Below are 18,296 nucleotides of genomic sequence, written 5' to 3'. Positions count from 1 at the left end.
CCTCAGGCACCAGTGGGTCCATGAATGTCCTTCACCCCCTATCATGGGCTCTTTCCTAACTGGATTCCCCATCATGACTCATCAATGGGACCAAAAGGGACCAGTGATGGCCAAGGCCCACCTCCCACCCAGAAATGATGAAAGGGGCTTCTGATATATTTTCCATTTCCCACTAGCCTAGAGGTGCCTAGTGACAGTGAACAGAGTGTGTGAATGTTGTCTCTGGTCTCTCCCATCAGGAACAGGAGATTGTCCAACTATCTCCTGTCCATGTTGAGTGAGTCATCACTGCTCCCCAGAATTCTGCAGGTCCTCAGCCATTGCTGACCACAAATACCACATCTGTGCCTGTTGTTCAATGCATTCGGTTTGTGTGCTCTACTGAACTCAAGATACACATCCTCAAGATAATCCCCATGCAATCTGGAAAAGAGGCACATTTCCTGTCCATTTACCTGGATCACAGCTATTTCTTTATAACATTTATAGCCTACCTTTCTTCCATCACTGAACCTCCAGGTGGAGGCTGTTCTCCGGAGCCTAGCCCTCGGGAGCTGTCCATGTGGAGCACTGAGATCTACACTCCTAAGTCCAGCTCTAAGATGAGTTACGGGAACAAGTTCTCCCTCAACCCGGCTGCTGGGAGCGTGTGTCTCCTGGGACCCCACACAGCCCAAGGAGACCCAGAGATGGGCACCTAAAGTGACCGTCTGACAGGGGATCCCATCAATGCGCTCATGGCATGGTGCATTGTGGGATATCCAGAGGCCTCTGGAGCTCCACACTGCATGGCACGATCCGTGGTTCCAGCAGCCTTTTAGGGATCATCTGGTGGGGGGAGGTGAGTTGGAGCAGTCTCCCCCCACCCCACCTGCCCCAGGGAGTTCTCGCTGACCTTCCAGCTGGACACTGACCAGACCTCCTTAGCTTCAGCAATATAGCTCTACCATGCATCCTCAAAACATGCCCGGGACTTCCTGCCTCCTGGGCAAATATTACCTTCTTACATTTCTGTTGATTTTCCATACATTAAGTCATGGGAGAAAGTCTATTTACCTACTAAGAAAACAAGCATGTGGGGCGGGGCGGAGCGGGGGAAGCCATCCATAAATATGGGATTAAAAAAAATTAAAACAACTCTTACATGTGCAGATATTAGAACTCCATTATAGGAAACCCCATTACAGAAAACCTAGTAAATTCATGTTAGTATATTGGAACCACAGGAGGCCACAAATATGGGGGTCTTGCAGTCTTTGTCTGCAGGAGTCAAAACTAAACTTTCTTTACTTTAGGGTGACTATGGTGCCCCTTATGTCAAGGGTGATTGGCTCCTAATTGCCCTCATCTGTAGGGCTTAAGATATCAACCTGTTTGTTTGATTTTTTCCCCTAACATGTATGTCTGTTCTTCATCCAAGGAGTCCAGAGTATACAGTTACATACATAGGAAGCTGCCATATACTGAGTCAGACAGTTGGTCCATCTAGCTCAGTATTGTCTTCACAAACTGGCAGCGGCTTCTCCAAGGTTGCAGGCAGGAATCTCTCTCAGCCCTATCTTGGAGATGCTGCCAGGGAGGGAACTTGGAAACTTCTGCTCTTCCCAGAACGGCTCCATCCCCTAAGAAGGGGAATATCTGACAGTTCCCACACTTCTAGTCTCCCTTTTATGTGCAACCAGAGCAGACCCTGCTTAGCTAAGGGGACAAGTCATGCTTGTGACCACAAGACCAGCTCTCCTCTCTAATGTTTATCCTCACAACAACTATGAGGTCGATTTGGCTGAGAGATAAGTAACTGGCTCAAAGTAACACAGTGAGTTTCATGACTGAACTGGGATTTGAACTCTGGTCTGCCCAGTCCTAGTCCAATGCTCTGACCACTACACCACTCTGGCTTTCAACCTTTTCAACGAAGTTCCTGATTCTCACATTACATTTCTGAACATAGGAACATAGGAAGCTGCCATATACTGAGTCAGACCATTGGTCTATCTAGCTCAGTATTGTCTTCACAGACTGGCAGTGGCTTCTCCAACGCTGCAAGAAGGAATATCAATCAGCCCTATTTTGGAGATGCTGCCAGGGAGGGAACTTGGAACCTAGATACTCTTCCCAGAGTGGCTCCATCCCCTAAGAGGAATATCTTACAATGCTGACACATCAAGTGTTCCATTCATATGCAACCAGGGCAGACCCTGCTTAGCTAAGGGGACAAGACATGCTTGCAACCACAAGACCAGCTCTCCTCTCCTCGTGTAAGCCTAGTCTCATGGATGGTGATGTGTGCATGGCCCCATCCCCATTGTATAAGATATGAATTAGCACACCAGTTTTGTTTTCAATCCTGATAAATATATTGAAAAGCTCCTTCAACTCTTCTTCCTGTCCTCAGCTGAAATTTAAATTGTAGGCTCATTCAGGCAGAGACCTGTCATGTTACATTACTCGGTAAAATATCATTTATATCAGGGGCTCCCAACAGGGGGCACTAGTACCTCTAGGGGTACTTGAAGGGCTCCTGGGGGTACTCAGAATCATCCTCCTCTCCTGCCTTCCCATACTGCAGCTCTGCTATTTTTTCCCCGTCTGAGGATCACCAACTTGAAGCTGAATCATCCTCAGCGATATGTGGGTGAAGATCCTCTTCCTCTACTTCCCATTGGCTGTCTGCATGCTGGATCTCTGCAAGCCCCTCCCCTCAACCTGATTGACAGGGTTCAGAAAATTAGCATTGAGCACTCCTGTTGAAATTTATAGGGCAGGTAAACTCACCCCATTAATTTCAATAAGATTGCTTATGAGTACTTCGTGTGCATGTGAGCGAATGACTGTAGTGGCCTGTGTATCCCTAACCGTAGCACTTAGATTTGTGGTTTTTATGTAGATATGTGCATACACACACTTAAATATTACATTTATGAAATACAATTATATTATAGTTACAAGCATTCTTTTTGAAATTTCAGTGAGGGTACTTATGAGTAACAGTCTTGATGGAAACCAGTGGCTGGAGTAGCCAGTCTTATAACTGTAACATTTAAGTGTGTGCCTGTATGTGTGTGTCTGTGTACACACACACACACACTACAAATCTCTATGGGGTACCTAGGCTAAAGGTTGATGAACGAAGAGATACAGTTGTTTTTAAAAGTTTGGCAACCCCTGATATATGCGTTGTCTATGGTATACAAAACAAGAACAATCCCGCGTCAGTTGTACCACCAAAAAATACTCTGGCGTAGCCATTCCTACATCACAAAAAGGCTTGCATGCTCCTAGTACTTGCATGTGTGGCTCTGCATGAATGGAGATGTTCAGTGAGGCAGGTTGGATCAGTCCCATTGGAGGGAAATGGTCAGCTGAGTCAGACAGAGTGAAGCTTATCCAGGGCAATCTAGCAGTCATAGGAACATACCGTGTTTCCCCGAAAATAAGACAGTGTCTTATATTAATTTTAGCCCCCCAAAATGCACTAGGGCAATTAGCGGTACATCAGAAATTACTGCTAGGTCTTACTTTCGGGGTAGGTCTTACTTTCGGGGAAACAGGGTAGGTAAAGGTAAAGTGTGCCATTGAGTCTATTTCAACTCCTGGCGCCCACAGAGCCCTGTGGCTTTCTTTGGTAGAATACAGGAGCAGTTTACCATTGCCTCCTCCCACGCACTATGAGGTGATACCTTTCAGCATCTTCCTATATCGCTGCTGCCCGATATAGTACCAGCAGGGATTCGAACTGGCAACCTTCTGCTTGTTAGTCAAGCATTTTCCCCACTGCACCACTTAAGGTGGTTTCATAGGAACATAGGAAGTGGCTATATACAGAGTCAGACCCTTGGTCCATCTAGCTCAGTATTGTCTACACAGACTGTAGTGGCTTCTCCAAGGTTGCAGGGCAGGAGTTTTTCTCTCAGCCCTATCTTGGAGATGCCAGGGAGGGAACTTGGAACCTTCTGCATGCAAGCATGTAGGCGATCTTCCCAGAGTGTTCCCATCCCCTACGGGGAATATCTTACAGTGCTCCCAAATGCAGTCTCCCATTCAAATGCAACCAGGGTTGACCCTGCTTAGCAAAGGGGCTGTTTGAGAACTTCATAGCCACTGAATTCAAATCTATAGAGAAGTCCTACGGGAAAATCTTTCCCCCACAACGTTTCATATGCCCCACTTTCATGTAATAGCACTTAACCAGGAGTGCAGAAAACTGCTGTGCAAAAAGTGACTGAAGTTTCACAGCAATCTGAAATGTGACAAACATTCAATTGTTTGACTTCCTGAACATCAAACATTTTCACATTTTACTTCTGAAAAAAATGCCTTTCCTTCTTTATTTGCTGCTTTCACCAAACCCCAACCATGAAAACCCCATTAAAATAAACATTTCTGCAGAGCATCACATAATCTGCAGGAATCAACAATATCTGTATAAACCACTTTTACAATTCAACTTGAACAGATGGGTTTTTTTTAAAAAAGGAAATGCTATTCTATTTTTTTCCAAAGAACAATAATGCTAAGCACTAACTTCCTAAATATAAGATTTTTTGCACCTTGTGCATGGTCCAAAATGAAGCATTTTGGATTTTGATTGGAGAATTAAGCACATGCTTACATCTTTCCCTGTGAGATCAACTGGATTAAAATAGTTATTTTTGCCTGCATTACTTTCAAGCTTTTTATTCTCTGCAAGCCCCAAATCCAACAGTATCTATAATTGGAAATGTTCAAAAAAGTCACTTTAAAACAGTCAGTTCTGAATATTGCAGGCAAGATATAGCCAGGGGAGTTTTACTGTGATTTTCTTTCCCTGGAAAATTTATTCCAGCGGCCGTTTGGAAATGCTACCTCTGAGCTCCAGGCTGAACTGAGAGAAGTGGATATCCGAAATCCCTCCCAGCTGAAGCTCACTGGACCTCCTTTGGGGCATTTTGAATGCTCTATAATGCACAGGTGAGCCCAATTGCAGTCTTACAGGGAGAAGCTGGTTCAAGAGGCAAGTCCCGAGCACTGCAGGCGAGGAGGAAACTCGCAGTGACAATCAGAGTTTTATTGTTGTTCTTTTTAATGCCTGGCTTTATTGTTTGTTAGTCGCTGTGACGCCTACTCAGAAACAGAAATGTCAGATCTGCACAATCGTCCATGGAGCAATCCTCCCGGTTCGGGACTTAACACGCTCTGGTTTGCTATTCCTCCTCCCCGCAAAGACCACCAAACGTGTGGACCTGGACAGTGGGGAGGATGGTGGAGAGGTACTCTTCCCATGCTCAGAGGCACCCTCGCCTTCCTATCCAGTCCGCGGCTGGACCACCCCCACTATGGCAGGAGGTGGGCTCTGTCTGTTGACACCTATCTGGGCGCCGGGTGGTTCGGTGGGGAGTACCGCGGAGCAGGCGAGCCCAACTCCAAGAGGGAGGCGAGCCCCGATCAGCACCACGGACAGTTCCCAGCGCCTCGTCGCCGAGCAGCGCCAGCGGCTTACCGTGGATGAGTCCCGCGGCGATGATCAGCACCACGGACAGCTCCTGGAGCCCCATCCCTCGGCGGCGGCCGCGGCGCTTCTGCCCAGCCAGTCCCCAGGCGGCGGCGGCGCTTTGGCGAGAGCCACGCAAGGCAGGGATGCCGCGCAGCCCGGACTGGGGGAGCCCCGCGGGCACCGCCGGGCTGGGCAGGGACTCCTCCTCCTGGTAGTGCCGAGTGGCTCCTTCGCCAGCTGTCGCTGGAATGCTAATCGCCTGCCTTGCCTCTCCTCCGCCTCGCTCCACGTGACGGATTTCCCTCCTCCCGAGGAGCCCCACCGGTGAGCATCGGCGCGGGCGAGGGACGCAAGTTGCCAAGAGGCTGCTGCTGGGGCCGCCGCTGCAGCAGGAGAAATGCAGCTCCCGCAGTCCGGCCGCCGGCCCCAGCTTTATAGGGAGAAGCGAGCCTCCCCAGGCAGGCGGACTCCTCCTCCTCCTCCCGCCCAGGCTGCCTGCCTGCCTGCCTCCCCCAGCCTCGTTATTCGTCCGCTCGCCGGCTCGCTCGGCCCGGGGCCAGGGACCGCCTGGCCGGAGGCGCGTCTCGTGCTTCTGCGGCAGCCGTGAGAGCCTGCCTCGGAGGAGCCTGCCTCGGAGGGTTCCCCGCGTGGAGAGAGAGCCCTCCTGGGACTTGGATGTGCGACTTCAGGCGGGTCTGCCCTGCAGGGCTTCGGGGGGAGGGAGGAGGGAAGGAGCGGCTTCTACAAAATCAGACCGTTTTTGGCTCAGCAAGCTTAATATTCTTTGCACTGACTGGGAGATGCCGGCCAGGGAGAGGTTTCAGGCAGGGAGCTTGGAATGAGCTATAACCCCATCCTCAGAATATAGGGAACTGCCCAATACTGAGTCAGGCCTTTGTTCCTTCTAGCTCAGGATTGTCTACACTGACTGGCAGCAGCTCCCCAACGTTTCAGGCAGGGTCCTTTCCCAGCCCTAACTATAGATGCCAGGGATTGAACCTGGGTTTCTCTTTCATCCCATATATCGGGGGCTAGAGAATCCACCTCGCATGTTATCCTTCATTGTGATTTTTATAGTGAACTCCGTTCAAGACTTATATCTCCTATGGTAGATAATTTGCCTGATAAATTTTACTTAAATTATCTTTTAACTAATGTGGATAATGACATTATCTCTGGTGTGGCCAGGTTATAATTTGTAAAATGCATACTGTTTTATTGTAAATGTTTGCTGGATAATGACTGAATAAACTTCTCTCTTGTCACAAATATCAAGGGTTTTTAAAATGTGCAACCAGACACAAAATGTGCAGTTGGGGGGGGGGGGGGGACACAGGGATGAAAGCCAGCGTGGTGTAGTGGTTAGAGTGCTGGACTAGGACCGGGGAGACCCGAGTTCAAATCCCCATTCAGCCATGAGAATTGCTGACTCTGGGCCAGTCACTTCTCTCTCAGCCTAACCTACTTCACAGGGTTGTTGTGAGGAGAAACCTAAGTATGTAGTACACCGCTCTGGGCTCCTTGGAGGAAGATTATAAATGTAATAAATTATTATAAATGTAATAAATAAATAAATAAAATGTGGACTCCACAAAAAGAACATTTGTGGAGTTCAACGGTTCAAAGCATGCCAACGTTTTCTTATGTCAGCTATTGTAAAAAAAGAGAGAGAGAGAGAGACAGCTCTCAAGATGAAAAGTAAAGCGAGAGGTTCATGCTCCTCTAGAGCCCCTGGCCTTGATACTGCTGGCAAAACTCCTTGCCACAAGGGAATATCTGAAGTAGAACTGCACTAGAACTTCTGCAAACGTATTTCCCCTTTCTATGTATCTATCATGTCATCTTATGAGATTGGCTGGAGGAAAGAGTCTCTGAACATCAGCAGAGTTCAAGGACCAGAAAGCACAGGTGTGTTGAGGCATAATGTCTTATGTGCATGAGTTGCGATCATATACTAAAGCACTGTTCCAAATCCTCCTTTAAACAAGCCCGAGGACATATTCTGTGTTGCTGAGCTACCGCCCTCCCTGGGGGCAGGCACATCACAGATCCATTGGACGCAATTGGGTTGTGGAACACGCTCCCCATGAACATCAGAGAATTATCTTCCTTGGAGGCCTTAAAGAGAGCTTTAAAAACCTATCTTTTTAGCCTGGCTTTTAATATCTAGTTTTAATTGTAATGTTTAATCTGTTTTTTAAAAAAAATTTAATTGTTTTCTTATGTATTTTTTATTTTAATGTGAACCAGCCTGAGCCCCTTTAGGAAGGGCGGTATATAAATCGAATAAAATAAATACAGGCATAAATAAACAAACAATAAACCGGGATTATTTCCCATTAAATGTGCCGTAATTACCTGGTTTTCAGATTTCAGAAAGGGTGGAGAGAAGGAGATTTCAGGGGCTGGAAGAAAAGATTCACTGCAAATACAATGGTTACTTAGTACTGAGGTGGAGGCCGTTTTCACATGCTCTGAGGTACTCTTCTCTCTGTGCAGGCTGGGACAAATTTCTAAGTTCCCTCTCAGATACATTAGAGATCAGATTGTAAATACAATAAAACATGTTTTAGAGCATTTGTTGTGATCACTTTGTTGATATCTTCTAATAATTATGGCACTGATCATTGTAAGTCAGTCCTACACACACACACACACACTTTTATGTAGCAAACATTTCCCCCCTTTTGGCATGCATACTTGGTACAGAGGCACATTTCACAATTTATCACAGTGCATAGAGAGAAGCCATGATTTGGTCAGAAAAATAAAGAGCTCTTCCCAGGAATAATCACACCTGGTCCGAAACACAGAGTTCTTGCTCCTTCTCTCAATGGCATTCCTGTTTTCTGTGCCAGAAACCTCAGGTTGGAATGCAACATTATTGGCCAGTGTGTCTCTGAGCATGGAGAGGAGAGCTGGTCTTGTGGTAGCAAGCATGACTTGTCCCCTTAGCTAAGCAAGGTCTGCCCTGGTTGCATATGAATGGGAGACTAGAAGTGTGAGCACTGGAAGATAGTCCCCTTAAGGGATGGAGCCACTCTGGGGAAAGTATCTAGGTTCCAAGTTCCCTCCCTGGCTCCTCCAAGATAGGACTGAGAGAGATTCCTGCTGGCAACCTTGGAGAAGCTGCTGCCAGTCTGTGAAGACAATACTGAGCTAGAAAGGTCTGACTCAATATATAGCAGTTTCCTATGTTCCTATGTGCCAAATCCATTCCTCTCTAACTGCACTTCAGACACACATTAGGAAGCCACGGGTCTCTGATGCATATCCTTGAGGGTTTGTGTGCAAGTACCTTCCCTTAGATTGGCAAGATTTTACAGTGGCCAACACCGGCATATTTTATATATTTATTTGTCTGTTTGTTTGTTTAATACATTTCTATACCACCCAAAATGCAAGTTCTCTGCATTTCAGGTTTCATATTCAGGTTTCATATTCAGGTTGCTACGTAAAAGATGAAGGCATCTGGACTCCAAAATTATGGATTTACAGTCTGAACCTGTGCATGTTTACTCAGAAGTAGGTCCCATTGAGCACACTGAGGGATACTCAGATTAGACACACGTAGCACTGCAGTCTTACGCCTCCTGTCCCAATAACTTCAAGCTGGTTGCAAATGTAATATAGGTTATTATTAATAATGGTGTTGATCTGACATTACAAAAAAACACACCAAAAAAACAAAACAAAAAAACCCTGGGTTCTTATAACCAGAAATTGGAAAGGTGAATTGCTCATGAATCTCCTGATTTCTCATCAGCTGGCCTTGCACAGACTGTAAAGAGTGCCCTATATCTGCATACTATTAAACCCAATGTGATGCAATAAATGTTACACATTTTATTTCTATGTTTGATTTGTGCTTTATTTTCTGGGCAGAGCACAGACAACTGGAGAAGGCTTGTTTTCTCCTCTTTCAGCTGAGCTGTGTCTAGGCTGGAAGTAAATAATGTCATATATGGAGTGTGTAACCATTCTCACCAAATTATCCCAAGCAATTTCCCCACACCTTACCTAATGGCACTGTGGGGAAATGGCAGCCAGAGGCTGCCAGTTCAAATCCTTGCTGGTAGGTTTCCCAGTCTATGGGAAACACCTATATGGGAATCACCTACAGCAGTGATCTAGGAAGATGCTGAAAGGCATCATCTCATACTGTGCGGGAGAAGGCAATGGTAAACCCCTCCTGTATTCTACCAAAGACAACCACAGGGCTCTGTGGGCACCAGGAATCGACACCTACTTGATGGCGCACTCTACTTTACTTTACTTTACTTTACATGTTCCAAACCCATCCATTCTCATCTTTTTTACATTTTTATCCTGCTCTTTCTCCAAGGAGCTCATGTTAGTGAACATGGTTCTGTTTATCCCCACAACAACCCTGTGAGGTAGACCAGGCTGAGAGAGAAGTGACTGTTCCAGGGTCACCCAGTGAGTTTTCTGGCTGGATTTCAACTTGGGTCTCTCCAGTTCTAGTCCAATCTTCTAAGCACTGCTAAACCATGCTGGCTCTCAACTTTTTCAACCAAGTTCACATTTCTCTCCTTAACAGTGAGATGCTACACCAGGGTGTGCAGAACTGGTTCTATTCAAACTTGGTTCAAATCAAACTTGCCCAGTTTGCCCGATTCAGACTCTCACCAGACCAGACTCGAAAAAAGTGGTACGGTCTGAGTTTGCGTCAACCAACCCCATTTCTAACGGAACCAGTTCAGAACCAGTTCAGAACCAGTTCAGCCATTCAAGGGGGCATGCTTGTAAAGGGGAAACTGGTGAGGATTCCCTTTTACTAGCAAAGGCGGTGGAGGGGAGACCCAGCCTGACTCAAACCAGCTCATGGGCCAGTGGTCCGATTCAAATGTGGTTCAAATTTGAACCACTTGAATCAGTTCCATGCACACCCCTATTGGCTCTGAATGGCGAGACATGCATGTGGATCTGTATGATGCTGTCAGAATCTGCCCTCTTTCATATATGACTTTGACTTGCGCTTGCAACATTTTTAAAAAGCAGGTTTTATCAGTTCCATTTCAAAGAGAGTGAATCAGAGAGAGAGTGAGACATACCCAGAGCTATCCAGCAGTTTTGGGAGGGAATCCAAATCTATGAGGTGGAACAGCACATAACCAGGAGTACAAAAGGCTACGATGAGAACTAAAGCAGAGGTGAAGTTTCACACCAGTCTGAAATTAGGGCAGGATTTCAGAATTTGACATAAGACTGTTGTTTGGATAGCATCAGTGCAGGTGATGCTTTGCAGAGTACAAGATGACAGGTCCCTGCCCTGCCCTGCTTACAATCCATACACAGCAAAAACAACATAGAGGAGTGGAACGGACAGGCAAAAGATATATATTTAATTCTGGGGAGGAATATGACTGTATTTGTTTCAGTTAGATGTACTTTGACTTCGTTCCAGACCAGTAGGTTACTGGGGACTAAGGCAGGCGTTCTAAGACTATGGTATGGGTTCTCAATTGCCTTCAGCCATAGTGGCAGGGGATGATGGGAACTGTAGTCCAACAATATCTGGGAACTATCCAGGGTATTTATGAGAGCTCCTTCTTCTTCATGGACCCCACTGCCTATGAAGCTCATCGAGGGAGGTCCAGTAGTGATTGCCACTGGCTCGCTTGGTAGTGACCCCAAACTGGGCCTTCCCTAGGGTTGCCCCAGAGCTCTGGAACACCCACCAGAATGACATCAGAATCTCCCCCGCTCTGGTGGTTTCTAAATGACTTTTGAAAACACACCTATTTTATCATTTATGATGTTTTAAAGCTTTATGCATGATCATTTTAATCTGTTCATATGATTTTTAATTATGGTTTGATTAGATTGTAAACCATCCTGAGATTTTATATAGGGTGGTATATAAATGTGATAGATAGATAGATAGATAGATAGATAGATAGATAGATAGATAGATAGATAGATACGTTCATGATATACATTTTGTAATCCCCTTCAACATAAGTGAAAACATTTCCAGAGTTAGCAAAACCCAAAGGAGGACAGGATGGCTCCTGGACTTTTAAACAAAAGAGGGGATTTTGCTGAGGCGTCTGGTTTGATCCCGTCAGGGCTCTCTTTTTTGCATGTAACCCTATTCACACATTGCATTTAATAGGGTTGTGCAAATGGATTCAGGTATCAAATGATTTGTACCCAAATCTACCTGTTTGGGGTGATTTGTGGACAAAACAAATCACCCCTGTGCTAGCTGACCAGATTCGGGTCCAAAATAAATCGCCCAGATTTCAGACTTGAAAAATTTGTAGATTCAGACCTCCATTTTGTTGTGATCTCTCTTGCTGTCTCCATTTTGTCATGATTTTTTTTTTAAAAAAAATCCCGCCCTCCCAAGCTTCAGATTGGTGACTTAACAGTGTGCAACGACTGGCTGGCGATTCCCCCCTAGTTCCTGATTGGCTTATTTCCATTCAAATCTTGTGTTGCCAGGGGTGACTGGCCCCACATTGGCTAGGGGGAGGGTCAAAGAAGGGACAAAGGTGGGGGAGTTCGAAGGAGGGATTTTCAAACTGACTTAAGGAGGCAGGCAGCCACCATTCTGCCTTCCTGCCTCATGGGAGAAGAGGGAGAGCGAGAGCGAGAGAGAGAGCCAGAGGAGCTTTGCTTTGCATTTCCTGCCTGCTGCCCGGAGTGGATTCCCTGCTTTTTGTTCCTGCTTTCCTGACTGAGGAAAAGAGAAGAGATTTTTTTCCACCCGCTTCCTGCTGCTGAGAGAATCACTGCTGTCTGTGCAGATCGATTTGGGTACAAAATGATTTGTACCCAAATCTACCTGTTTCAGGAGATTTGTGGACAAAACAAATCGCCCCTGTGCTAGCTGGCCAGATTCGGACCCAAAACATGTCGGGGGTGATTCGATTCGGGTACAAATCGAATTTTAAAAAATGATTTGTGCACATCCCTAGTATTTAATGAACATATGAGTAGTGTGTGCACTTCCAGAGCTATACACATGTGCAGTTATTCACACATTACACATGCACAGCAGTACACTTCCTATCGCTAGCATTCATTTGAGGGACCTGTACCCAGGTTACGTTTTGGAAATGAACACATGTGCAGTCATTCACAACCACACTAGCATAAGTACGTGTGTTCAGACACTGGAACACATGTACCATATAAAGTCTGAAGAGAGAAGAATGTTTAGCTGAACTAAATTCACTTATTTGATAAGGTCAAAGCTTTTATTAGCACCAACCTCACTGTGTGCTCAAGTTACACATAACAAGCTGAGTATCCAAGAAAAAAGATGTAAAGGCGGGGGGGGGGGAGAAAAGGTTTCTGAGAAAGAACATGGTAGTAAGCCCTTTTCTGCAGATTGTTTCCGTCTTCCATGTTTTTTTAACTGATCCCAAAGTGTATAAAATGTATAATGTTTCCCTAACAACTCATGCCACTGTTTCATCCACATATCCCCATAAAATAGAGCCGGTCAGTTCAATTTTCTTTTTAACAACAACAACAACAAAATCCTTGTGGTGTGTGTGTGTGTGTGTGTGTGTGTGTGTGTGTGTGAAAAACGGAGGCTCTCACACAGAGTGGAACTTAATCTTTAGGCAAATATTTAAAACCTTGCTTCAAAACACTGAATTATCCACTTCCTAAGCCAACATTATCATAATCTGCTGTGTTCTGTTTGAAGCCATGCAGATTTGGGGTTGCAGGGTCCTGACACTGTAGATGATCCAAAATAATCCAACCCAGAGAACAGCTAATCAGAGTGACTGCAGAAGAGGGGGTGCTGTCTCCGATGACCCCTGGCCTGCCCCACTGGGGATCTTCTTCTTCCATTCTTAATGCACAAATTGAGCTCTGCGGCTTCCTGCATTGACAAACCAGGTCACTTTTATATGACCATGAATAGGAAAGGAAGGCCCTGCCTTTCCTTTCTGCTGCCTCCCAAGGTATTCAGAGGTCTATGTATACAGAGGTGTGGTCTGATTTACACAATCATTCAAATCTAGGTTTAAAGTTGGTGACTGACATGATCATAATCATGATTCCTACCTATGACAAGGTGGGAAACTCAGATTCCTCTCAGGACATAAACCAACATTGGTAAATCTAGGCATGGGTTCTAATTAGGAACCACTAATGCTGGTTACTGACCTTGAATGACCATGTGAACGAGGTCACTGTTCCTCCATGAATTTGTCTAATCCCCTTTTAAAGCCAGCTAGGGAGGTGGATGATCACTTCAGTGACAATGACAAAGGCATCATTTCATACTGCACAGGAGAAAGCAATGGTAAACCACTCCTGTATGTTACCAAGAAAACCACTTGGATAGACAGAATCTATCTATGTGGTCGCTAAGAGTCAACACTGACTTGACAGCACTTAATCAATCAAGCCAGCGGCCATTGCCATGTCTAGTGGCAGTGAGTTCCATAGTTTATTCCTTTTCCTATTGTCTGTTAGGAATTGACTGTCAATCGGTGCCACTGGAAGACCATCCTAATGTCTGTATAATACATTATCTGTATGAATGTCTCTATAATACAGACATTATACTCGGACCATTTTCTTACAATCACAAAGTTAGTCCAAGGAGCAGACAGCTAAGATGTCACACCTGCTCCCGAAAGTGATCATGTGTGAAGGGGAAATTTTGATCAAAGGAACCAGAAGTTATCATCTGCAAGGCATGAGCACAGTTTGGTGCTGCACTGAGCCACCATACCTGAGATCTAAGATTGCTGATGCTGACTCAGAACAACACTAAACTATGAGCATGCCTTGGAAATGTTTCACTTCCTGATCCTCCAACCAGGGTATCTCCCTCGTACACCATCACTGTTTGGGAGCATACATGGCTCTGGCATCTTAACTAACCCCTCCTCAGGCTAGCTTTGCAATCATAAGAACATGGTCTATATGTGTGTTCAGGTATCCAGACTCATGTACATGCTTTTGCGTGAATGATTGCCCATGCATTCGTTTTAGAAGTGAACCCAGGTGAACCCTTCAATGCACAGAGGAGCTCGTAAGTTTACCTACCTACAGTCATGAGGTAGTCGTTGAACCAAATGACTGTGTTCTTACAATCGGTAATGTTATCAAGGAGTGGCCAGCTACATTTCAGAGAAATGTGCACTCCCAAAACCACACACGTGGCAGCAGAAGGCCTGGCCAGAGGACTGGGAATTCTTGAGTACAACCTGAGCTATTTGTACTTCAGATCTGAGGTTCCTCAGCTCCCAACCATTACTGCACACCTGGAACATGATCACTTCCTGGTCCTCCGACCAGGATTTCCACCACACACACGGTTTCTGGGAGTGTTTATGGCTCTGAATTTTAGCCAGCTACTCCTTGGACTAACTTTTCTCACCATAAGAATACAGCCAATGTGTGAAGAAGTATATGTGCATTCAGGTCTGCACAAGTGTACAGTGTACAGATCGTGTGTGTGTTTGCAGTCCCAGCTAACAGAGCAAAGGGCAGCTTTTTAAAGAGGTGACTTATATTTAGCAGGGGGAGAGCAACTGGCCCTATCCATCCCCAGCACAGTGGCTGTTGATGGCATCTATCTTATGATTCTTTTTTAGATTGTGCACCCTTTAGGGACAGGGAGCCATACACACACACACACCACTTTGGGAACTTTTGTTGAAAGTATTAGTCATATTGTCATATTTGTATGTGCATTGAACATGTGGATAGGGCTCCAGTTTCTAGTATTATGAAAGAAACAAAAAAATCTTCCTCTCCTTTTTCTCCACACCAGGTATAATTTTATAATTATACCGCCTTGGGATTGTTTTTAATGAAAGGCAGATATATAAATTTAACAATACATAAACTAACTCTCTCTCTCTCTCTCTCTCTCTCTCTCTATATATATATATACACACACACACACACACACACACACACACACACACACACACAGAGCCAGCGTGGTGTAGTGGTTAGAGTGCTGCACTAGAACCAGGGAGACCTGAGTTCAAATCCCCATTCAGCCATGAGACTTGCTGGGTGACTCTGGGCCAGTCACTTCTCTCTCAGCCTAACCTACTTCACAGGGTCGTTGTGAGGAGAAACTTAAGTATGTAGTACACCGCTCTGGGCTCCTTGGAGGAAGAGCGGGATATAAATGTAATAACAACAACAACAACAACAACTACAACAACAACTGACTGTGTAAACAAGCAATAATAATAATAATAATAATAATAATAATAATAATAATAATAATAATAAATACACACACACACACACACACCTCCCTAACATGCCCTCCCCATGATGCCTCTATACTTTACAGTCACAAGGGATGAGAAACTTACCTTTAATGAAAACTGAGGTTGTTGGGGCACTGAATTCCCTCACCCAACATGCCCCCCAGCCCCAATTTCTGTCCTTTGCCTGAATGTGTGCAGAACTCTGAAACACAGCCAGTTCTGCTGTTCTCAAAGGCTGATCATTATTCTTGACGTTTTGAAAAGACCCTGAAACGTTTCGTGTTATTTTAATATTAAATCAGCCAAAGGGTCAGCTCCATTTGTCTGTGAAATGTAGTCAGTTCTGCTGATTGTTTGATAGGTAACAACCTCAGGCATGTGAGAACACACACACACAAACAAAGTAATGCATGCAAATTGACACCAAAGCATAGATCTTAGTTAAGCCTTCTGTCAAATGCAGATTTGCAAGCAGGCAGTTCACTTTTCTTCAAGGACCTTATGAATCTTTCATTTATACAGATTAGCATCTGTGGGATATTTCACAGTTCACTAAGCTGCAATATAGAGTGAGGCCACATTTCCAGGGAAACAAACAATTAGACTGTCATCTTCCAATCATAAATCCCAAGTAATTAGTGCTCATGGAGGGGGGGGGAGGAAAAGATATGCGCATGGACTGAATCTGTTGTTTTGGATTGGATTGAAAAATAAACCAGTGAGTTGTAAAATTTGGAACATATGGGGTATTTTAAAATGTATCCCTCATTCTCCAATGGAATTCATCCATGAAAAGCCTCAGTCAATGGAGGGGAACATGAGTGCAGCCTCATGATTTGCAGACATAAACACTGTGATGACTAGCATGTTCGCAGCCCATGGGCAAGAGGATGGCTGGTCTGCTGTGATAGGTATGTGAAAAGCAGCCTTAAGTTACACTGAGTCAGATCATCTAAGCTTGGTCCATCTAGCTTGGTACTGGCTACTCTGAATGGCAATGTGGCTCTCTAAGGTTCCAGGCAGGAGTCTTCCCCTGCCTTATCTTGGGATTGAACCTGGAACCTTCTGCATGCAGTCAATGACTGAGGTCACAGTGGGACTGTTACTGCCTCTCTGACTGCCATTGGCTGAGTTGCTCTGATGTCGCAGAAGAGCAAGGCAGCCGAGGCGGCTAAGTGCTGAAGGAGACTGCAGAATAGGAAAACGTCAACCAAAACCACCAAGATAGTTTTGAGCTGGCATCTGAAAATTAACAGGAATGTGATGAGTGTCCCTGGGGAGACAATTCCACAACCAAGGCAGCACAACAGAAAAGGCCCTTTCTCCAGTCGTAACTGGCGTAATACTCAATAGCAGGGGCACCCAGAAGAGAACCACTGGAAATCTTAAGGAACTGGTGAATGTGTTTGGCATTTCCGATGATCTTTGTGAGGAAGATCTGGCACTCACTTTCAGTTAAGAGGGGAGCATACAGGAGGAGTTCCTTGAGATATTCTGGAGTCATGTCCCTTAAAGACAGCACTATAGTTTGAATTAGTCTCAGAAACAAACGATCAAGCATTGATCCTTTAGGATAGATAGACAGCACCTGTCGAAAGAACTAACTAACATACCAGGTGAAGAGTATGGTGATATTCTGTCTGCTCCACCAGGATAAAGCTGGCTTCACATCTGTAATAAGCAGCATTTGCTGTGAACTAAGGTGCTATGAAAGTATAATTAATTAATTTACTTATTTATTAGCCAACAACTGGTCAGCTCATAACACAAAATAAAAATACAAGATAAAAACACATAACACATTAAATCATAACAGAGCAAAAGGAGGAAAAAAATACACAAGACAAAGCCTTTTAAAATCTCTTGTAAAATCAGTTAAAATTCAAATCTGAAAATCAACATTTAAAAGGCACAGGTGAACAGGCCTAGGTCTTTACCTGGCATCTAAAAGAACAAACTGATGAACCCAGGTGGACCTCGCTGGGGAGGCTATTCCATAAGAGGGGCGGAACATAGGAAGCTGATGGATACTGAGTCAGGCCATTGGTCTATCTAGCTCGGTATTGTCTACACAGACTGGCAGCAGCTTCTTCGAAGTTGCAGGCAGGAATCTCTCTCAGCCCTATCTTGGAGAAGCCAGGGAGGGAACTTGAAACCTTCTGCTCTTCCCAGAGTGGCTCCATCTCCTGAGGGGAATCTCTTCCAGTGCTGCTCACACATCAAGCCTCCCATTCATATGCAACTAGGGCGGACCCTGCTTAGCTAGGGGGACAGGTCATGCTTGCCACCACAAGATTAGCTCTCCTCTCAACCACTGAAAAGGCCCTCTCCCTGGTAGCCCCCTGCCCCACTCCATTTGGCAGGAACACTCGAAACAGGGAGTTTGGATGTAGCACATGTTCTACCTGCAAGTAGTATATCTAAGATGCCTCATTCCCCTGGACAAGCCATCACTTGATGTTGCGGTTGTCAACTGAGTAACATTCTTGTGTGCGACAATCCTTAGATTCAGTAGATGAAGCCACTGCATCAGATCCTGCAACGTCACCCCACCACCAACACAACCAGTTAAAAAATCTATTGTAATGCAT

At 45.2% G+C, this 18,296-nt stretch overlaps 1 protein-coding gene across 3 annotated transcripts in view; it reads right to left on the bottom strand.

The window, feature by feature from the left end:
- CHRFAM7A (CHRNA7 (exons 5-10) and FAM7A (exons A-E) fusion) overlaps nt 1–6,402 on the bottom strand; it is a 94,070-nt gene extending 87,668 nt beyond the window's left edge. The window contains exon 1 of one of the 3 annotated variants that reach the window (XM_053271643.1): nt 4,846–6,402. In XM_053271643.1, coding sequence (XP_053127618.1) covers nt 4,846–4,927 — 82 coding nt within the window. In that variant the 5' untranslated portion in view covers nt 4,928–6,402. Of the gene's footprint in view, nt 1–4,612; nt 4,671–4,845 lie in introns of those variants that run through there. The other 2 variants (XM_053271644.1, XM_053271645.1) reach the window with 2 other exon arrangements.
- Between the last annotated feature and the right edge of the window lie 11,894 nt (nt 6,403–18,296).

Source organism: Hemicordylus capensis, chromosome 10 (genome assembly GCF_027244095.1).
Source record: "Hemicordylus capensis ecotype Gifberg chromosome 10, rHemCap1.1.pri, whole genome shotgun sequence".
NCBI classification, from domain to species: Eukaryota; Metazoa; Chordata; class Lepidosauria; order Squamata; family Cordylidae; genus Hemicordylus; species Hemicordylus capensis.
Note: the sequence above shows the minus strand (reverse complement) of the source record. Positions and strands in the feature narration are given on the sequence as shown.